The following is a 23,366-nucleotide window of genomic DNA, read 5'->3' on the forward strand; positions in this document are numbered from 1 at the left end:
CTCCCTTCTTCACCAAACCACCACCTAGTTTCATCTTTCCCCTCTCCCTGCCTCTCTCATCGCCCACCTGCTCTTATCGTCTCCCCTACCTCCCATAGCTTCCCTCACCCCTCCCTCTTAAAGCAACCTTTACACTCTTCCCCCTCTAAGCTTCTCTCACCTTTCTCAAAAACTCCCACCTCACCCTTCTCCTTCAAATCACCCCCCTCACTCTTCTCAAAGTTGCCGCCTCTCACATCCACAAAGCTGCCTCCTTCCCCTGCCATCTCTCCTCCATCTCATCACTCCAACTCCTCCACTCATCAACTGCCTTCTGCACCATCTCTTATTACTCCTCACAGAACCTCAACCCAGCACAACTGAGCTTTTTCTCCTCATCTGGCCCCCTCCCCAAGCTCTCCTGCAATCCCCCATACCCTTTCAACAACTTTCTTTACCTTCCCCCCTCCTCCCTCGTCCTACCCTCCCCTTCACTCAAAGCCTCCTCCTCTTCCTCAACAGTGTGGACCTCAAACATCTGGGGCCTTCGCTCAAACCTGACATATCTTTCCATACAGGTTGCCACTGACAAACCAAACATCTGCTTAACAGAAACTTTCCTCCTTCAAGACGTCTCTGACTCCCAAGTATCTCTCCCTGGTTACTCCCTCCTCTGGTATGACAGACCTGAGCCTCATCTTGGTCGAGGAGTTGCTCTCTTCATCAATGACTCTATTCCTCACTTTCCATGCACTGCTCTCACTCCCCCACACCCCCAGGAATACCTCTAGCTACGGCTTCCCCTCCACTCGCACCTCGTGTTCATATGTGTGTTGTACCATCCACCAAACAGTGAAGACTCCATTTACACCTCGCTCGCTGAAAATATGGGCCAACTTCTACCCTCTCATCCCAACTGTCTCTTCCTCATATGTAGTGACTTCAATTGCCATCATGCCAGTTGGTTGGGTGTGGGTACCTATCTCACCTGCTATGACACTTCAGCGACTCATTGGGACTGACTCAATCGGTCAACTTCCTGATCCGGATCCCAATCAAAGGTACTCCATCTCTTTTCGATCTGATTTTTACCAATTTCCTTGAAAATATCTGTTATTCTTCCTCGCTCCAATCGGTTCATCTGACCGCATACTTGTCAAACTAGACGAGTCTCTGGCTGTTATTGGAGAACCACGTCTCAGTGCCGTCGAGTCTGGCATTTCACTCAGGCCGACTGACTGGGATTTCAAGCAGCCATCAAACTTCTTGACTGGTCTCCCATCTCTACTTCCGTCGACATCAACTCGTCCTGGGAATTCTTTCAAAGAAACTTGCTCTCTCTCATGCACAGATTTATCCCATCTCATCTTCAGTTGTCCGACACTTCCTCCCATCCATGGTACACTGAAACTTTGGTGAGGCAGTTGTCCTGAAACAACTTGCCTTTGCCTCATGGAAAGCAAACCCAACTGAGGGCAATCTCAGTTCCTTCCATGAAGCTCGGAACAAGTGTTTGTCTACCCTCAGGAGAGCCAGAAAACAACATCTTTCTCATCTCAAGTCTGAACTCTCAAACCTCTTTCCTCCTCGAAATCCTGGTGGTGTCGAGTTAAGTCTGTTTCTGGTGTATTTTCCCCCTCCATCCCCTCCCTTAGCTCAAATGGCCGCACAGCTGACTGCAATTGAAAAGGCTGAATGCCTAAACTCGGTGTTTGCATCTAAATCTTCTGTCCAAAACCCATCGCTTTTTTTACCCACCTTATCCAGTCGCACCCAACTGTCCCTGGACTCTGTATCCTTTTCTCCTAACAAGGTGGAGAGCTTGCTGTCAAACCTCGACTCAAATTCTGCAACCGGTCCAGACGGCATCAGCCCACGTGTCCTAAAAATCTGCTCTTGCTCACCCTCTCTCTGTTCTAATCACCCTCTCATTTTCTCAAGGTCATCTGCCATCTGCTTAGAAATCAGCAAACATCACTGCCCTGCATAAAAAAACGTGCAAAAACAGATCCCTGCAACTACAGACCAATCAGCCTTCTCCCAATCATCAGCAAGGTTATGGAATCCATCATCGCTTCAGACATTAAATCCTTCCTCTTTTCCAATGGCCTGATTTTAGAAATTTTAAGAGACTTTTTTTTTTGATAAATATTAGGTTAAGAAAGGTAAAGGAATGGTTGAAGGAAGAATCGTGAAGGTGTATGGTGAATGTGAGGCAGCAAAAGTCGAAGGAAGATGGTAGATCGGCAAATGATGAAGGAGGAAGAAGAGTCGGGACAGGAAGTCACGTGGTTTCATGGGGTATAAGATGAGAAGGGAAAAGGTTTGTTTTTTTTGTTGTGTTTTTTTTACATTTTAAGACGTGAAACAGAGGGTATCGTTGGGGGAGATAGAAAGGAGGGTGGAGGGAAAAGTGGAGAAAATAAAAACTGATGGTAATAAGAACAAAATACAAATAACACGATTGTGCTCGTAGACGGAAAGACGGGTGGGCCTTACGGAAACCCATTATAACAAGACTGACAAAAACTCACCAAATAGCACAAATTTTGAAACAAAACCGAACTAGCAACACAGTAAACATGGAGGTAAGAAAATAAACAGTCAACACACGACAAACAATGCCTGGAAACATCTTTGAGAGAAAGTTGGCAGAGACCCCTGGAGAGAACCAACCGTCACTCATAAACCAGAACCAGAAGTCAAGTTGGCCTTAGATTCCATAGACAGAGAGTTTGGAGAGTAAGGCAGGATGCCAGACTGTGTCAAAAGCACGTGATATCTCCAGATTGACGGCACTGATCTCATGTCTGACATTGAGGACCTCCATCCATTGTTGGGTAAGTAGAAGCAGCACGTCCAAGGTGGAGTAACCTGGTCTTAAACCAAATTCAAGGTGGTCTGAGAAAAGGAAGGATTTCATATCAACTGTGATGATGGATTCTATGACATTGCTGATGATTGAAAGTAAGCTGATCCCTTCAGGGGATCAGTTTACATTTTGTATCCCACTGAAAGGCCGGATCTGGATCCAGCCGTTAACCAAAATCTAATCGGCTTGATGATGTCAATTACCCAACTCGTCCAACAAGTTTTGTCATAACCCATCCACAATGTTTTGAGATATATATATATATATATATATATATATATATATATATATATATATATATATATATATATATATATATATATATATATATATATATATATATATATATATATATATATATATATATATATATATATATATATATATATATATATATATATATATATATATATGTAGTTTTTGGCCTTGTATCTCAGTGGTGAAGAATCGCTTCAAAACTTCTCGTGTACAGATCCGGTTTCGGATCTTCACCAAAATCTAATCAATTTGTCCTTGTCACACAACCAACCTGTCCACCGAGTTTCAGTTTTAACCAAATCTGTCCATAACTTGAGATTTCCTGCTCACAGACAGAATAACAGGGTGAAAAAAGTAACCTCTGTCCATCCACCTTCAGCGGTGGAGGTTAATAACATTGTGTCTTTTTCTTGGTGAGTAAAAATGAAGGTAAACCCCCCCCCCCCCCCAAATACCATTAAAGAGCAAATAATAAGCCTGTAGTTTTTTGATGTGATGAAGGGTTTTAAAAACCCTCTCCTGTTTTCCCACAGATCTTTTAAAAATCACATTTGTTTGTTTGTCTATCTTATTTATTTATTTACATTTTAGGCAAGCCTTCAGCCTTGTATGAAGATACACATGCTGACTGGATACCAACACTCAAACTTGGAGAGGGTTTGGTGTCAAAGAAGAGGAAACTTTGCCACTTGAAGACAAGTGATATTGAAGCAGCGAAGATCCTTATTGACCTTCGTAAATCATTGAGGGTCGATGTAAGTACAGTAATCATGTAATGAACATTCTGGATCAAAATTATGACTCCTAAAGCTGTTGATCAAGTCGTGTCACAAAGACCTCTCGACTGTTGGTAAAATGACCAACGTTGAAAGAAAATCAAAAGTAACAACAAAGGCTCAAAATAGTGTGTGTGTGCTTCCTTACGTAACTTTTACGATTGCAAACAACCTATTGCTATACTGGATATTATAGGATTATGCGCAGAGTGGAAGTAAATACATTTTGAGCATGCAGCTTTACACACACTCCCCACATACATTCATTAGAATTATGTACATTATTGGAAATATCCATGATCATTGAGTGTTGAAAAAAAAATTGGGAATGTGCCAACCTCGATTATCTCTAAATGAACTGTACCAACCAATAGGGACAAGGATTGTCTGACGGCTGATGGCAGATCAAAGGGATGGCTTGTGGGCCTGAAATTCCACGTGCTGCGGTACAAGAAGAGTGTAGAAAGTAAACTTTCCACGAGTAAAGATTCTTCATTTGGAAAATTTGATTCAACACTCCATCCATGTATTGTACCAAAACTTAAGATGGAGATGAAATATTCTTAAAATTAGTCTCAAAAGCTCAATCTTTCCAAAGGTGATATTAACTATCTTGGTCTATTTTGAACGTGATAGGTGATAGTCAAGTCCAAAGATATGTCGACGACCTATTGCAATCAGTGTTCAGTTAAAAAATAGAATTTGATGGGCACCAAAGTACATGTTGATTTTTTTTTTTTTTTTGTGGGTGTTTGATTGAAATTGTTGAACTTTTGAACTGCAAGTGCCAAATGTAGAAAGCCCTGTTCAGGTGGTCACTACTTCATATCCGTTGACTGCATTTTTCAGGTTATGTAATGGGCTTCTGAAATGACAGAAATTACATTACTTCTGTATGTGGCCCAGGGTTAAATTTTAAAAAAAACTTGAAGGGCTCTTTTGAAGCTTTTTCTTCCCAAATTAGCCTCCCTTGAAATTATTTGTTGGCTACTTTCAGGTTCAGCATGCTACTTTATTTTTTTATTTTTTTATTTTCATTATTATTACGTCTGCCACCAAAGGTGGATGGAGGTTATGTTTTCACCCCTGTCTGTCTTTCTTTCTGTTGGGTCGCCAAAATAGGTGACCCTTATTGTCAGTAATTCTGTCTGTTTGTTTGGATGTTTGTTAGTTTGTTAGTTTGTCATCAGCATACATGGAAGTTAACATGGGCGGATTTTGACCAAACTCGGGTGGTAAGTACATCTTATGACCTCGTGCTTTGGAAATTGTGATGGTTGCTAGGGACACTTTGGTTCCCTAGCAACAACCGAAAAACCCTCAAAATCGGTACCGTTCACGCGAAATCAATTCCGAAAGCCATTATCCCACGTAGGGTTATGAAATTTGGCATGAATGATCTACAGGTGATGCTCTATCAAATATATTCCAGTTTTTGTGATATATGGAATATTTTACCCACAGCGCCCCCTACAATTAGGGTATGCGTGAAAATTGGCAAAAATTGAAGGCCCCCTAGCGACCAGGTGAGTGCATCGATACGAAGGAAACTTTGCAGGTTCATAGTACTCAATGAGTACTACAACTTTGCCTCAGGACTTATTGACCGATTTGGCTTAGGTCAGGGGTCAAAGGGCAAAAATCGATAATATGCGAGAGCTGGATGTGTTCGTGCCAAATGCTACTCCTCCTAGGATTATGGTCGGATGGTCATGAAAATTCACACTAATCGTCTGGAATACATTGTGCACAAACGGTCGAGCCGGATTTTCGATTTAGATCTTTGTTCACCCACAGCACCCCCTCAAACTTTGGGGATTTCCGATTTCAAACCGCATTTTCGGTACTTTTCATTCAAATGGATACCGAGTAGTTATCAGTAGATGGAACTGGATGAGATTTGATATGCATAATCTTAAGGTGATTCCCTATCCGCTATATGACATCCATTTTGCTCTATATCTTATAGTTTCCATGCTCGGCAACCCATCGCCGCCTACGGGCTTGTCTGTGTCTTTGTTTGTTTGTAAACAAAATATCTCAAAAAGTTGTGGACGGATTTGGCCGAAATTTGGTGGACAGCTAGGTTATATGACAGGGCCGAAATAGTTAAGATTTTGGTGAAGATCGGAATCCATGTCTAGATCCGAGAATTTTTTTAAGTGATTTTTTTCACCATTGAGAGATAGGGCCAAGAACGACATATAGCAGGATATCTGAAAACATTGTGGACGAATTCAGACAAAATTTAGTGGGCAGGTTGGTATGTAAACAAGGAAGAATTGTTTCGATTCTGGTGAAGATCCGAATCCGGATCTGGATTCAATAATTTTTTTTAAGTGATTCTTCACCATTGAGTGATAAGTCCAAAATGATATAGCACAATATCTCAAAAAGTTGTAGACAGATTTGGACCAAACTTGGTGGATCAGTTGGTTAGGTGACGAGAACAAACCAATTTGATTTTAGTTCAGGTCCGTATCCAGATCCGGCCCATCTGTGTAATACAGAGTGTAAACTACTCAGCTTGGCAGAGGATTGCTCTCTACAGAGTGCCCTTCTAGTTCTTTTTTTTTGTTTTTTTACACTCGAGCTCCTTTTACACATCATCACCATATATGATGATTGATGGTTCAATAACCCCAAGGAAATGCTCAATACGCTATGTGAGCTATGGCAGGATTTCAACCACCCACCGAAACTTCGCTATCTTTTCCAATTTGCACAAGAAGGGACAACAATCATTGACAACAAAGACAAATCCCGAATTGACTTAACTTTGGAAGGAGGTCACTCAGAGCCATGAGATAACATTAATGAATTCCTGAAACCAGAAATATCCAACCCTTAATTGACTATATGTATCGCTAAATTTTGTTCACAAGGCAATATTTTGCCAGTCATGGCAAAATTGCAGCAGACCAGCTGGGCAACCAAAGGGTGTGTTCCTTCTACACGACTGTGCATCTTTGCACATGGTCCAGGTTATGCAGCATACCATTTGTAATCTGGCTTTGAGCAGCATGATCTCCTCCCTTCTGGCCCAAACGTGGCCTGCAAGGACTACGGTACCTGTTTCACATTTAAATTCCTACCTTTGTGGCTGCCAATTCACCAATGAGGAGGAATTTGCTGAAGCAACCGAAGAGTAATTGGATAGATACAGTCATCTCCAAACATTTTTGTGGTACAGATAGTTTCAAGGATAATAGAGCAAATTCAATTGAAGTGAAGGGAAACAAAAATATATAAAAAAAGTTCTCATGTCTCAATATATTGTCGCTTCAGAGGGTCCGCTAATGCAGGCTGTCTGAGCCGGCAGTCTAAGTCCTCAGTGAATTGCCAAACAATCTTTACACAAGTCGCTACGAGTGCACAGCATTTGCCTTTCCTTTCCAAACCTTAATAACGTGAGTTTCAGTTATACAGCAGCACACCCCAAACGTGCGTTTCTGTAGCGCAGTTTCACTCTATTGTTATGTGGTTGTGAGCAACCACAGTAGTTGCTCAAATAAGCTCACAGTCTCCCTACTTAATTACATCGATATGTCTCCTACACGTCCATGGACCAAACAACTCCATTCAATCCTAACCTTCCGATTAAATTCCTCCATCTACCTCCACAACCGTAACAATATTTATTTCATCTTTAATTTTTGATATAAGACGGTCCAAGTGGTCAAGGGTCTCGGGCTCTAGGCTGTCTAATCTGTCTGAAGGGTGGGTATAAGGGGTCTGAATAGTGTTAAGACTTTTGGGTCTTTTGAGACTTTGGCGTCTTTTGGGACTTTTGAGTCTTTGGGTCTTTGTGAGTTTTCGAGTCTTTTTGGGTCTTCCGAGTCTGCAGGGTATTTGGGGTCTTTTGAGGTCTTCTGGGTCCTCAGGGTCTTAGAGGGTCTTAAACGGTATAAGGGGCCTCAGCAGTCTAAAGGATTGAAAGGTACATTCCAATAGTACGTAAATAATAGACATATAGCCAAACGGCTGGATGGCTGGACGGACAGATGGGTGGATGGACGGACGGCAGGATTGAAGGAAGGATGGACAGACGCACACCGAGACCGAGATTTTTTATATATCGATGTGAGCGATAAAGAGGGAGAAGGTGGAGGTGTTGGTGAAGAAGAAAACGCTGGTCGCATGTTCACTACAGATTGGTCGGTTTTGTTTTGTTTCATTGATGGTGTGGAAGGGAGGGATTTTGGATTAATTAATAAATCAGTTTTATTACTCAAGCAGAAATACCCGTCATCACCCGACATCCGACCCCGCCCAGGCACACTCGGATGCTGTGAACAAATTGGGCGACTAATGTTTTGTTCCACCATCGCAGGCTGACGAGGTGTTTTGTACGTTACGGGATCATCCCATTTCATACCTTCCCGGGGCGCTATTTGTGTCTCTGGTCGTGCTGTGTTCGTACCTGTCGATGTCCTGCCCCAGTGGAGTGAGGAGTGGTGTTAGGGGGAAGAGGAGGTCTGGGGTGGTTGTGAGTATTGTGGGGTGATGGTTGATGGAAGTGGTTGGGAGGGGGGGGTTGTGCAATGGTGGTGGGTATTATGGGGTGATGGTTAATTGGTTGAGATGGTGTTTCAACAGGCAAAAACGCTGCAGTTAGAACTATAGTATATGAGAGTTGTACTCTCGTATACTATAATTGGTAACAGGTCCTACTACATTAGTCTGCAGAGAATTACTACAGGAAAGGAATGGAACAGTTGCCTACTTTTTGCCTGGAACAGTTTTGAGCAACGGTTGTTTCTTCTGCTTAATCGTGGGGATGGATGGCATCCTCTCTAAATCATGTCGGATGACCGAAAGATCAAGTCATCTCTGTTGTTTCATAACAGTTCTCTGTAAAAAAAATTCCGAGCACAAAAGTGAATATTTTGTCGGCCCGAACCACACGGGTGGGGGGGGTATTTTAGACAAACCTCGTCCAATTTCTGGCAAACAGGGTCTTTTGGCCATTGGTATAGCATGAAACCATCTTGGTTTGTATTACTGTACAAGCACCAAGGACGCATCGACTCGGTATACTTGTGGACAATCGAAAATTATTCGCCGTTTGAGTTAAACCGTACCACGATCCACGATGTAACCCGTAAACAGTACGGATATGACTTGACTTCCTGACCTGAAGAAGATTCACTTTTAATCGCAAAATTACCTACTTTATAAATCGGAAAAAGACACATCGTATCTATTTTGTCAGGTATCAAGGGATAGATTGGCGTCGAGGCGGTCTGAGTGTTTGGGTTCCCCCTTCAAGCACTGCGTGGGGTGTTGTGCTTTATTAACTTTCTAGTTTGCTTTGGTTTTAACCTCCATTTAAATTGAGTGAAATGAAGCATTTTAAAAATGTCAAGTTAGTCTCACTCAGATTTCAACATCACAGTAATAGTGTTAAAACTTTCTTTATTTAAGAAGAAGATTTTTAATATGGCTTCCATAGGGGGTGCAATATGATACAGGATACACATTTATAGAGAGAGAAATTGGGGTCTCCCGCCCCCCCCCATCCTGAATCCCCTTCCCCAGATCTGCTACCCCAACAGAAACTATACCTTATGATGCAACATGCAAAATTTTCAGTGTTTTTTTTTAGTTTTTGAAGCATATATAAACAAAGAACCAAAATAAATATACAAATTCACTTTTATAGTATAGATTAAACAAATTGCGACATGAATCTTAGAGAATAGTGGGTATTTCCAAGGTGAAATATCTGTTAAGCCATTAAAAAAAAAAATCCAAATCTGTTGCAACCAAAATATTAAACACAGGTATCATGAAAAAAAAATTACGTCAACATACGATGAAATTTATGTTGTTTGAAATTGTGTGCAGGATTCTGTATGCATCCACATAATGCTCCAATTGACATTTTGTCAAAATATTCGATACACCACCCCTCACTGGTCGAGGGTTGTTGTAATCTTCACAACTCAAATGCAAATTTGGTCTGAAATGCTTCTTTAATACCAAAAGTAAGAAATTTTTTTGCACTTGATGGATACATTGAATTTTGTTTTTTTGCAAACTCGCAGGCTAATTTGGACATCAATCAAAATGAAAGACATCGAGATAATAAGAGGAGGCGTGACAAGAATCTGAAATCAAATGGTAAAACTTTGAAGTGTCTCTCCAAACTTTGTGTGGACAAAGAACACCAGACTTTGTCATTGAAGTTGCACACCTTTCAACATGAAACTATACAAGCTGAACATTCCTACTCCAGCAGTACAACCAGCGGAATATCAAATGAAGGTATGTTTAAGATTAATTCAGCTGGTTTGTCTTTTTTTTGTATGTACAGTCCAGGCTTGTGGAAGAGCGAGAACACTGAATGGATCAGGATTCAAAAGAGCAAAAGGAACAGTAGAGAGAGGCGAGAAAATGCCAACAGTAGGGTTGAAGGACAAAAGAGGGAGAGACTTGGACAAACAATGGGTGTGGGGAGGAATGAGGGGTCGGAAAGGACACATCAGGTGAACAAAATGAATACAGACGCAAAATCTGCAGAAATAAAAACTGGAAATTTGGGAGGAGGTGGGCTCGGCGATGGGGGAGGTTAATGGGAGTAGAAAAGATCATGGTTTTGGATGGGGGATGTAATGAGATTGTGATGAACAGCTGTGTTGAAGACTTCGAGGGAAGAATGAGATTGAAGAGAATGTGGAAGTTGGTTCGAAAAGTACGGAAGCAAGAGGAACAAATGAGTGGAGGGAGCAGTGATTCTGTATTTTGGGAGTTTCACTAGAAGAGGGTTGATTGTGGAAATTTCATGTAAAATGATGATATCGATAAGGAATGGAAAAACTTACCTTAAGAATCTCTTGAATGGAAAAAAAACGAATGGTCGAATGACCTGGAATGTAATAAAGTTGAAGGTCCAGAGAGAGAGAGAGAGAGAGATATGTGAAGAAGAAATTGAATCAGGTATTGGAAGTGTACCGAAAGCAAAGGCAGCAGGTCCAATTGAATTATTAGTCAAAATTATAGAGGTGGCTGGAGATTTAGTAATCAACATGACGAAGTTGTGTAGAATCATCTGGGGGGGGGGGGGGGAAGAAGTGATCTCTGAAAATTGGGCAAATGTCACCATTGTGCCACTATTCATGATGAAGGGAGACCCTTTATTTTGTTAATCATACACAGGAGTTAAAATCATTTAGCAGACATTGAAAGTTTTTGAAACTGTTGTTGAAAGAAGGTGAAGAAAAGTGGTAAATATAGACTATAACCAGTTTGTTTTTATGTTCGGAAGATCAACAATACATCGTGATGATTATTTTGAGGCAATGCCAAGAGAAGTATTTGGCAAAGAAATGGAAACTATCATGTTTTCGTTGACCCAGAGAAAGAAGTTGTTGAATGAACTTTCAGAAATCAGCTCATACCTGAAGAAATGACGAATAGTCATTGAAATGTACTTTTAAAATCAAGAACTACGAGAAATACTCGATCTATCTTCTGTTTGTAGAGTGTACTATATAATCAGGATGCCTCATGCTATGTTTCACTGTTGTGGTTAATAAAGTTTTCTTTTCTTATTTGTATGCATTTCTTGCTCTACCTGACTATCTTTTCTTCCAACAGGGTGTTCGCTTACTGGAGGATGCGATTTGGGTGAGGTGCAACCTTCTTCTGGCAAATGTGATTTGGCTGATGAGCAAAGGTATCCTGGAAGTTGCAATTTAGCTGGATTAAAACGGCATTCTGGAGACTGCAATTCAGCGAAAGGAGTACGAACACATACTGAAGACTGTGATTTGGCAGAAGTAGAAACTGATTCGGCAAGTTTAGATATGATAGAAAGCAAAACAAATATTGAAGACTGCAAATCTGCTGAGGCGCATCCACATTATGATGGCTACGATGTGGCCGAGTTTCAACCACATTCTCAAGGCTGTAACTTGATGAAAGGGGAAACCTGTTGTGGAAAGTGGGGCATGATGGAAGTGCAAATAAATGCTGAAAGCTGCGATTCGACCAAGGGACAACTGCATGCTGAAAGCTGTAATTTGGGGGAGATGCATGTGCATTATGGAGGCTGTGCCTTGCCTGAGGTGCACCAACGTTCTGGGGCCTGCAATTTCACCGAGCTGCAGCCAGTTCCTGGGACGTGTGATTCAGCTGAGCTACAGCCAGATCCTGGAGGATATGAATCAACCAAGCTGCAGCAGTATCTTGGAGACTCCAATTCTGCCGTGACCCCACCGTCTCCCGGAGACTCTGATTCAACCGAGATGCAATCACCTCCCCTAGACTTTGTTTCGACCAAGATGCAACCGCTTCCCCGAGACTCCAATTCAGCCGAGAAACGATCACCTCTCCTCGACTCCGATTTGGCTGAGATGCGACTGCCTCCTGGAGACTCCGATTCGGCCAAGACGCGACCGCCTCCTGGAGACTCCGATTCGAACGAGACGCGACCGCCTCCTGGAGACTCCGATTCGGCCAAGACGCGACCGCCTCCTGGAGACTCCGATTCGGCCAAGACGCGACTGCCTCATGGAGACTCCGATTCGGCCGAGATGCAACCGCCTCCTGGAGACTCCGAATCGACCGAGACGCGACCGCCTCCCACAGACTCTGATTCAACCAAGACGTGGCCGCCTCATGGAGAACCCAGTTCAGCTGAGCTGGAGCAACCTTCTGTTTGGGCCAAGATTTGGCTGCCTATCGGGAGCCTCGGTTTGGTCAGGATGAGGCCGACTTCCGAGGTCCCCGGTTCAGCGATGGTGCAGGGAACTCCTGAGGCCCCCAGTTTGGCCAGTGTGCAGGAGACTCCTGAGGCTCCTAGTTCCGCCTACGTGATGCCGTCTCTCAGAAGATGTGATTTGGCTGAGTTGCGGCCACCTCGTGGATGTTGCGATTCAGCTAGTGAGTGGTCCTCTCGCAGACACTGCGATTTAGCAGGTGAGCAGCTCTCGCGCGGATACTGCGATTTGGCAGGTGAGCGGTTTTGTCATGGACGCTGCAATTTGTCAGGCAAGCAGTCCTCTCACGGAACCTGTGATTCGGCCAGCGAGCGCCTCCCTCATGTAAGTTGCGATTCAGCTGGCGAGCAGCCCCCTCGTGGACGCTGTGATTCAGCCGACGAACGGTCGCCTCATGGAAGCTACAATGTGGTCAGTGAGCAGCCGCCTCATGGATGCTGTGATTTGGCCAGAGAGTTGCCGCCTCAAGCACACTGCTATTTGGCCAGCGAGTGGCAACTTGGTGGACACTGCGATTCAGCCGGCGAGCGGCTCCCTTGTGTGGGCTCTGATTCAGCAGCCGAGCAACCTCGTATTGGAGGCTGCGATTCGGCAGCCGAGCGGCCTCATCTTGAAGGCTGTGTTTCGGCAGGTGATTGGCCCCTTCTTGGAGGCTGCGATTCAGCAGGTGAGTGGCCCCATAGCAGAGGATGCGATTCTGCCCGCGAGCAGCCCCTTTGCGAAGGCTGTGATTCATCCCACGAGCGACTCCATCGAAGGGGCTGCAATTTCCCCCGTGATCAGCTCCATCAGGGAGCCTGCGATTCGGCTGGCAAGCAGCTCAGTCATGGAGGTTGTGATTCATCCGGTGAGCGACCCACTTGTGATGGTTGCGATGCAGTCGGTGAGCATCCCTCTCGCCAGGGGTGCGATTTTGCCATTGAGCGCCCCCCTCGGCCAAGGAGCGATTCTGCCAATGAGCGGCCGCCTCGGTTGGGGCAGAATCCTGCCAATGAGTGGCCACCTTGGTCGGTGCGCGATTCAGCCAATGAGTCCCTCCCACAGCTGGTGTGCGATTCAGTTGGTGTTCCTCCCTCTTGCAGAAATTGCGATCCGGTTGGCAAGTGGCCCCCTTGCAGAGGCTATTGTGCACCTGGTGAGTGCCCCATTTGCATTGGCTGCGATGTGCCCGGCCAGCGGCCCCCTTACAGAGGCTGCAATGCGCCCAGCAAGCAGCCTCCTTGCAGAGATTCCGATTCAGTCGCCGAGCATCCCCTGCATGGAAGCTCCAATGCAGCTGGCGAGCAGCCACCTTGCAAAAGCTGCGATTCAGTGGGCAAGAGGACCCCTTGCCTAGGGTGCGATTCTGCCTGTGAGCAACCCTTTTGCTGGGGGTGCACTTCTGCCGGCAGGCAGCTGTCTCGCTGGGGTTGTGGTTTCGCAGACAAGCGGCAGTGTAAGGGCTGCCATTATTATGACGAGCTGCATGTGCATTGTGGGGCCCGAGATTTGGCCGAGATACAGCCACCTCCTGCCGGCTATGAATATGTCAAGCTGCAACCACCTATTGGAAATTCCTATTCATTGGAGCAGCAGCTGCATCCTCGAAGCTATGATTAAGCTGAATTGCAACCCTGTCTCCGATACCATTATTCAGCCAAACGACAGCTGTGTCCTCTGCGCTGCTGTGATTTGTCCGTAGTGCAACGGCACCCTCGAGGTTGCAATTCTGTCAGGTTGCAACCGCGTCTTCGAGGATGGGATTCGACCGAGGTGCAGTCACGCCCTCGAGGCTCCGATTCCGTCGAGATGCAGCCATGCCCCCGAAGCTGCAATTCCGCTGAGGTGTAGCCATGCCACCGAAGCTGTGATTCCACTGAGGTGCAGCCGTGCCCCCAAGGCTGTGATTCCTCCAAGGTGCAGCCGTGCCCTCGAGGCTGCGATTCCGCCGAGTTGCAGCCACGCCCTCGAGGATGTGATTCTGCCGAGGTGCAGCTGCAAAACCGAGGTGCAGCTGCAACCTCGATGCTGCAATTCCACCCGAGGTGTAGCCACGGCCCCGAGACTGCGATTCTGCCGAGGTACAGCCATGCCCCCAAGGCTGCGATTCCGCCGAGGTGTAGCCGTGCCCCCAAGACTGAAATTCCGCAGAGTTGCAGCCATGTCCTCTTGATTCGGCCAATGTGCAGCAGTCTCCTGGAAGCTGTGCTTTGGCCGAGGAGCTTGCATGTCCTCGAGGCTCTGCTTTGGCCGAGACGTTTCCACGTCCTGGAGTCTCTGCTTTGGCCGAGGTGTTTCCGTGTCCTGGAGTCTTTGCTTTTGTCGAGGCATTGCCATGTCCTGGAGTCTCTGCTTTGGCCGAAGTACTTCCGCGTCCTGGAGGCTCCTTTGGTCGAAGGGCTGTCGCGTCCTGGAGACTCCTCTTGGGCCGAATAACTGCCACGTCCTGGAGGCTCTGTTTTTCCCAAGGTGGTTCCACATCCTGGAGGCTGTGTTTAGGCCGAGGCACAGCCGCATGCTTAAGGCTTTGATAGGGTCGAGGAGCAGTCTCATCCTGAATGCTCCAGTTTGCCTGTGTTGCATCAACATCATATTTACTGCTATTCGACAGTGGTAGATACTGATTCTGGAGATTTGAATATGGTGGCTATGCAAATGGGGACTGACAGCTGGAGTTCACTGAAGATCCCCAAAAAGAATGGCGTTTTTGATGGAGTACATTTGCAAGCAAATCCTCAACTTTTGTATCCAGTTGAAACACAAATCAACCTTGGAAGTTGGAATCCATTGAATGTACAAGTGGAGCATAAAGATGAAGTTCTACATCAAAAGGAGAACTTTGAATGTGAGTTTCAATCTATGTATAAAGATATGATGTGCAGTTACCCCACGAATGCAAAGTGAAAAGCGGGGTTAAGCAATTAATTACTTTATGTCCGTCCGTCCGTCTGCCTAAAAACTTCATTTTATGATCGAGGAACAACTTGATGTCAATTGAGTAATATTTTGAACACTAATCGGAATACGAATCTGAAAACAAACCTGCCGTTTAACAGTACCTTGGCTCTAAATTTGTCCCAATCACACTGCGCAGGGAGAAGTGAGATTTAAAAAAAAAAGAATTGCTCTGTCTATCAGCCTGCCTGCCGATGAAACAAAATTGAAAATCATGCCAAACAGGAGACTTACTGTTTTTAAGGACATCATAAAGGACGTATACAACAGGCAAGAATTACCGATGTAACATGTTCGATCGGTTGGTGTAATAGACAGTGTCTTTGCAAGCATAAAGATGAAGTTCTGCATCATACTATGAACAGTGATAAATTCCGCACTTAATTTATTCATACGACTTTTACAATCTTTGTTTTATTTAAATTGATTTAGATAGCTTAACACTGTAGAACACAAATCGGCTGCTTTGCACTTCCAAGAATCTCCAGTTTTGCAGTACTTGGACATGTCAAATGGGGGTAGTGTATATGACTGCTTCAATAGCACTCAACTTTTTAACGAACTTTAAAATCATTATTTTATTTAAATTGAAGTATATACTTGAGCACTGCACAGGGTATCATGTTCTATTAACTCTCTAGTTTCAAATTGTTTTGTCAGAGCATAATTAAATGAAATGGCATCACCTGCCAACTGCTTTGCATTACCCAGAAAACTCCATATCTTATCCATTTTAACTCCTTGATAAATGAATCAATAACTCACAAAAATCACCCCTGGTACGTTTGCAGTTCACAAAATTTATATCCATTTTTTTTATTACACATTGTGGCCTGTGTGTATTTGTCAAATATTTATTCATAGAACGACGTTTAACATTTTGTGACGTTAAACTTGCTTTTAATTGGTTAAAAAGCAATAATCGTGTGATAGCTGGACACTGCATTCTCACCACATTGTGTGTGGTTTACTACATAATGCAAGCCACACTTACGCAGGATTTCATAATTTCTGGTATGTTTTATTTTTCGTTTATCTTCTGTTTACCCAAGTTATCTGACCTTGTGAAATTTGTATGCACTCCGACACATACAATGTATACACAAGGGACATTCGAGAATTTTTTGTAACGAGATGCTCAAGATTCATACACATGCATACAAGGAACTGGAGAGCTTGTCGGAGTGGCTTGATTGCTGATGAGTAGTGATTTGCGAGCTGTGGAGGGAGCTGGCAAACTGCAATGACATATGGAGGAGGAGGGTTTGAGGCTGCAGAAAAGGAGTGGGGGTATAAGTGCTGCAGGGATGCGAGTGCTATGGGGAAAGAGGGTGGGGTGTGTGATACGAGGAAGCTGTGGAGAAAGATGTGTTATGGAAGGGGGATTTCGGCTGGATGCAAGCATTTATAGCACACGATAACTAACATTGGGGTTTGCACTGTTTTATCCCCCCATATACCTTTAAAGTAGAGACAAAATGGAGCAGAGAAGCCGAGTGAGATGGACTTAAAGTATGTGATAATGACTGCTTATTAATGGCATGACGCATGGCACCGATGTCTGTGGTGACATCACACTTACACAGGTTCACGATCGGGCCGAGTTTGAGTGGTAAATGGCATTAAATAGACACAACCGATGCCTGTCCTGAACAGCTCGAACCTTCAAATGGAGATGAGGTATTAAATGACTGCAAGAGAATAGTGATGTATATTTTTCAAAGATGCATTTTTTTCAAACACCATATTCGGTGTTAATGCTGGGAAGGAATGACAGAAGAAAAATGGGAAGAGGCACAAAAAGTAGCATGTGTAGGAGAGTGGGACGGGGCAACATCCATAAATGAAAAAAAAAGGAAAAACAAATACAGGTGAGTGACCCGAGACAATGGGGAACCCCGTTAATTTTGTGTGCAGATGGACATCAAAGCCAATACACCAGGAAAAATCGCAGAACCTTCGGAAAGCATCCATAAATGAAAATATAAATAAATGAAAAAAAAAAGAATAATCAAATGCAGGTGAGCGACCCGAGACAATGGCGAAGCATGGTTCGTATGTTCACACGATGTGTAAGCACACCCCACTAGTGTGTGTGTGTGTGTGTGTGTGTGTGTGTGTGTGTGTGTGTGTGTGTGTGTGTGTGTGTGTGTGTGTGTGTGTGTGTGTGTGTGTGTACACATATATATGTGTGTGTATGTATGTATGTATGTATGTATATATATATATATATATATATATTTATTTTTTTATATATATATATATATATATATATATATATATATATATATATATATATATATATATATATATAGTGTATTTTTAAAGAAGAAGAAGAAGAAGGCGCTTCAAACCAAAAGTAAGAAACTAGATCGACTCCGCTAATTTGAGCAAAAAAGCGAGAGGAGACCCGGTCTCGGCAACGTTACGCCGGCTTTACAGCCGGTTTAATCATGCACAATTAACCCCGAGCCTTGCCACATGTCTGGTTTTTATTTCAATATGACCGCTCATTTCCGGTCACGTGCTGGTGTTCGAGGTCAAATGGAGGAATGCTTTTTAGGTCATCTCTTCGAGCATGACCTAATAATATGGGTGTCGATGTCCTTCGATCCGTCCGTCCGTCCGTTCACAATGCAGTTGAAGCGGGAGATCTGGTCATTAGTGATCCTGATAGAGGTCGATGAGACGTACACGATGGTATGACTTTCAAGGTCACCGAAGGTCAAGGCCATGAGGCCTTTGAATTTGCGAAAATGATGATTTTCAAATACTATCTCCTCCGCCATTTCTCAAGCGATCTTGAATTTGATTGTAGCATATGAATCTATGGGACAATATCTAAATTTGGTCGGGCCAGATTTTCGATATTCGCTTTCGTTTTCGTGTCACGTGACTTCAAAGTTGGCAAAAAATGCGAAAATGACGATTTTCCAAATCTATCTCCTACATTTCTCAAGCGATCTTGAATTTGATTGTGGCATATGAATGTATGGGACAAGATCTAAATTTGGTCGGGACGGATTTTCGAATTTCGCTTTCGTTTTCGCGTCACGTGACTTCAAAGTTTGCAAAAACTGCCCAACCTTCAGGAGGCTATATATTCTCTACTGGGCATGGTAAAAGTTAGTGAATGGTGTCATTGCATCGCAGCTGACCTTGTATATTTATACATTTTCTGCCGAAGGTGCAAAAGTTTCAAAACCCGAAATGTGAACGTCGGCATTTATTTTCAAAATATAATTTCGTGCGCGCACACCAAAATACCGAGTCATCTTTAACCAAACTGCGCAGTTCGAGCTGCGCAGTAGAACTGCACAGTAGTCTTCGGTCATAACTGAACATTGAGAACCTGTGGTATTATAGAGATGACCGTCACCCCCACACGGGGGTAATTTTTTATTTTTATTTTGCAAAAGTAAAAACAAATGTCAAATCACATCATTGAAGGGGTGCTCAGCTCTTTTTTGTTTTTACTTACATGTGATCTGGTGTTGTATGTGTGTGGGTGAGCACGTGTGTGCGCTTGTTGTTTTTGTGTTTCCGAGGCACGAACATGGCTGGTTTCGTGTCCTGGTTGGGCATGATGAGGTGTTGGTTGTGCGAGAGTTAGGGTTCTCGTTGGGTGTTGTGCACATGTGGATGTGGTGTTTGGAATTGAGTGTTTCTTGCTCTGCACCTTATCTAGCCGTTTGCACCATCCAGTTTTCGCCATTTGCATCAGGGGTGTGTATTGTGTGGGTATGTCCACCGTTTCCCCAGTTAGACCACCCTCCCGATTCTTCACGTGCCATGCTTCCAAAGCACGTCAGCAATGGGTGTGGCTGAAATAGACGAATCCACTAATTGGAAGGGGTGTCCGTATACTTTTGGCCTTGTAGTGTATTTGTACTAATGTGTGTGTGTGTGTGTGTGTGTGTGTGTGTGTGTGTGTGTGTGTGTGTGTGTGTGTGTGTGTGTGTGTGTGTGTGTGTGTGCACGTGCCTCCTCCATAACTCCAAAACCATGAAATCTAGCAGCCTGAACCTTTGCATGCATACTAAGGAAACTCCAAGGAAGTACAATAATGAAAATTGGGTGTTTAGGTTAATTAAAATACCCCTTTTGAAGATAATTAACAGCCTTATTTAATTGCTTCCTTGATCAGGCGCATCCTCAGCCACCTCCCTCTATGGGGTCTTAAGGCGTTTCCTGGGTTACCTCGCTGGTGACTGATGCCGCAATGTTTTTTTGGCCAGGTCAACTGCCCCGATCGGGATGTACAGCCAGCAGTTGCTACAAGGTAGTGGTACATATCTGGGTATATTTGGATCTGTAATTTTTGGACTCTCCGCGGGTGTGTGTATGCCTGCAAGCTTGGTTACGGCGCCGTGGTGATAAAGTTTCATCCCGTATCTTGGAGGTTTAAATTTTCAGCTTATCTGGAATTTACATTCCAGATAAGGTATTGTCATCACTCATCATCCATCCATCCATCCACCCATCTCCTTTTTCGACTTCTCCAGCCAAACTGCTAGTATAGGCCGATTAGACTGAAATTTGGCAGTAACGTTCCTCTCATGACTGGTAACAGGAATTGCAAAGTTCGTTCCGGTCACCTGGCTTCAAGTAGGTCAAAATGGCCAGCTTAGTAAATTTCTTCAAAAATATTCTTCTCCTGACCCACTCGTCAGAATGCTTCCAAATTTAGGTCACAGCCTTAGGCCAGGGTATGGATGTTAAATTTCCGAGGACATGCTGATTACCTGATCGGAAGTGTCAAAATGGCAGACTTAGTCAATTTTTGTGAAAATCATGTAAATTCCTTCAAAAATATTCTCCAGACCAACCATTCATAATCCTACCAAATTTGTGTCACAACATTAGGACATGGTCCCAATGCTAAATTGCAGAGGCCATGCCGATCACATGACCAGAAGTGTGTCAAAATGGCGGTTGCGCAAATTCCTTCGAAAATCTTCTTTTCTAGATACACCAGTCAGGATGCCACCAAATCTGGGTTGTAATATTATGCTAGGTTAGGGGTGTTCATTATATTGCGGAAGTCGTGTGGATCACATGACCGGAAGTATGTCAAAATAGCCAACTTGGTCAACTTTTGGGAAAAATCACGTAAATTCCTTCAAAATTTTTCTTCTCCAGACCCACCAGTCCGAATGCTATCAAATTTGGGTCACAACATTCGGACAGGGTCCTGATGTTAAAGTGTGCAGGCCATGCCAATCACATAACAGGAAGTGTGTCAAAATGGCGGTCCCGCAAATTCCTTCCAAAATTTTCTTCTGATCAACCAGTCAGAACGCTACAAATTTGGGTTGCAACATTAGACCAGGGTAGGGATGTTGAATTGCCAAAGTCATTCCAATCATGTGACCGGAACTGTGTCAAAATAGCTGACTTAAGTCAATTTTTGTGAAAATCGCGTAAATTCCTTCAAAAATATTATTCTCTAGACCCATCAGTCAGAATGCTTCCAAATTTACATTACATCATTAGGATAGGGTCCTGATGTTAAATTGTGGAGGCCATGCTGATCACATGAATAGAAGCATGTCAAAATGACCAACTTCGTCAATTTTTGTGAAAATCACGTAAATTCCTTCAAAAATATTTTTCTTCAGAACCACCAGTCAAAATCCTACTAAATTTGGGTTACAACATTGGGACACAGGCCTGGTGTTGGCTTAATGGCTAGGGTGGTGGGCTTGGGATCCTAGGATCCTGAGTTTAATCCCACTCGGCTGTTGAATTAATACCAGATGTGGTTGACTCTGTCTGTCATCCTTCCGAGGTCGGCAAAATGAGTACCAACATGCTGGTGTCCTGTGTCGGAGTGGCGACCCGTCCAGGATTGTGCCCAATAACCGAGAAGACTGCTTAGGCACCACCAACGCTCTGCACAGAGTATGGTTCCAATGGATGGATGAATTGCTGGATTACGACCTGTCCCTAATGTTAAATTCCGGAGACCATTCTGATCACGTGACCGGAAGTGGGTCAAAATGGTGATCGTGCAAATTCCTTCCAAAATCTTCCTCTCTGGACCCACCAGTCAGAATGTGACCAAATCTGGCTTGCAACATTAAGCTTGGGTAGGGATGTTAGTTATATTCGATTAGATACGATTACATGTACTTCTGTACTTTCTAGGTGAAAAAGGACTGCATTTTCGAACTCGGTGGGGTCGATTTACTCTAAGAAATGTTTAGACTTTAGACGGACAACAAATTAATTAGAGATTAGAAAATATCAAAATGAGTTGGATTAGTTATTCAACTCCAGTAATGATAAATCTTGTTTTAGGTCATATTTTCGAAATGGTAGTGAATTCAATGTCGGTGCAGTCATTTCTTAGAGTAAGTCGACCCCATAGAGTTCGAAAATGCACTCCATTTCCACCTCCGACATCCAGAAGTACCCCTAATCGTACCTGACCATACCCGAATTTAACCAACTCATGAAACTAAAAAGTCATCATATGGAGCGACCTCTAAATCACGTTCGATCAACTTAATTTTTTTTATGCGCGTTATTGAATCATAGTGGAATAATTTAAGGCTTGTGGAGACAACATCTGAACTTTTGATATATTTTTTGCTGTTTTTGGACCACCCGAGTGCACACCACTGGCAGAACATCATTTATTCAAATATTTCAAAAATATTGATAGAAACATTATACCACTTTGATATTTGACACTTTTGTAAAGTTGAATTGGCTCTTTCCAATGGTGAACAATTTGAAGTGGAATACCTTGTCATATATTTGCAATCCTCACCTGAATTTCGGGGAAAAATGAAAATTTTCTATTTTTGAGGGATCATGACTGTATTATATATGACTGATTAAGAAAAGTAAACATGTATTTGAATACTACTACCATACAGTTATTACCTGAAAAAATTTCAAGCTTCTGGGAATGGTCAATAAAAATATATGGGGTCTCAAAGTTGTGTCTTCATACAAAACCAACATTTTTTTTTTCTGGATTTCAACTGATCAGGTCATAAAAATTAATAGAGGTGTACTCCGTTTTATGTATGTTTCTTACAGAGCAGTTATAGAAGAACAATCTCTGAAAATTTCAAGGCTCTCGCATTAATATTTTAAAAGTTGTGGGAGTTTAAAAGTAGCCGTTCATTTTGTGATGCTCGCAACGACCATAAAAATATGGCCACAACCACATTTTCAATTCTCAATATCTCGGAGTTGACCGCATCTATGGACCTAAAATTTTACGCAGCTTCATTTTGATACCTGGGAACTATTTTATGAAAGTTTAAAGTAAATCTGAGGGGCTCAACTGGGAGGCCTCCGGTGATATGAGGTGGAATGACTCGAGAAGGAAGCGTGCGTGTGGGTGTCTAGCCAGCGCCAACAGTGAGACGGTTCATCCTGCCCAGAGCTCCAGCAAGCAAGCGTGTGGTCTGGCGTTCAAGGCTGCCCCACGAGAGTCTGTACGACAAAGCTGGGTGCTGGCAACGGACGTGACACGCACGCACACATTTCAGAACGTTTTTGTATCACGGACGACTTTCTGCTGAGCGAGACGATTTTCTCCCCCTCCCCTCCTCTTGAATGATCCGTTGGGTACCCTTGTCTGTGTTTAGCTGTAAGTCAACCCCCTTTGAACTTCTGCTCTGTGTCTCTTTTCCTAGCATTTTGATTGATTTTGCTTTGAAATTCTTTATTTACCTCAGCAAATAAAAAGTTCTTTTTATTTATTTATTTATTTATTTTATTATTCATAAATTATTTGTCGATTTCCAACCCGTCCGTGTTTGTCCTTTCCTTCATTGGTGCAGCATTGTTCGAACCGAG

The 23,366-nt window shown here is 43.4% G+C and overlaps 1 protein-coding gene across 6 annotated transcripts in view; it reads left to right on the plus strand.

Annotated features, from left to right (window-relative positions):
• Positions 1-23,366, plus strand: part of LOC147014198 (uncharacterized) — a 52,180-nt gene that overhangs the window by 14,359 nt on the left and 14,455 nt on the right. For 5 of the 6 annotated variants that reach the window (XM_085851963.1, XM_085851960.1, XM_085851961.1 and 2 more), the window contains 3 exons: positions 3,701-3,864; positions 9,936-10,155; positions 11,488-15,435. In XM_085851963.1, the coding sequence (XP_085708089.1) occupies positions 3,701-3,864; positions 9,936-10,155; positions 11,488-14,210 (3,107 nt within the window). In that variant the 3' untranslated portion in view covers positions 14,211-15,435. The remainder of the gene's footprint in view (positions 1-3,700; positions 3,865-9,935; positions 10,156-11,487; positions 15,436-23,366) is intronic. The other variant, XM_085851965.1, reaches the window with a different exon arrangement.

This window comes from Eptatretus burgeri, chromosome 13 (genome assembly GCF_056783735.1).
Source record: "Eptatretus burgeri isolate ZD-2024b chromosome 13, Ebu_testis_v1, whole genome shotgun sequence".
Taxonomy (NCBI): Eukaryota; Metazoa; Chordata; class Myxini; order Myxiniformes; family Myxinidae; genus Eptatretus; species Eptatretus burgeri.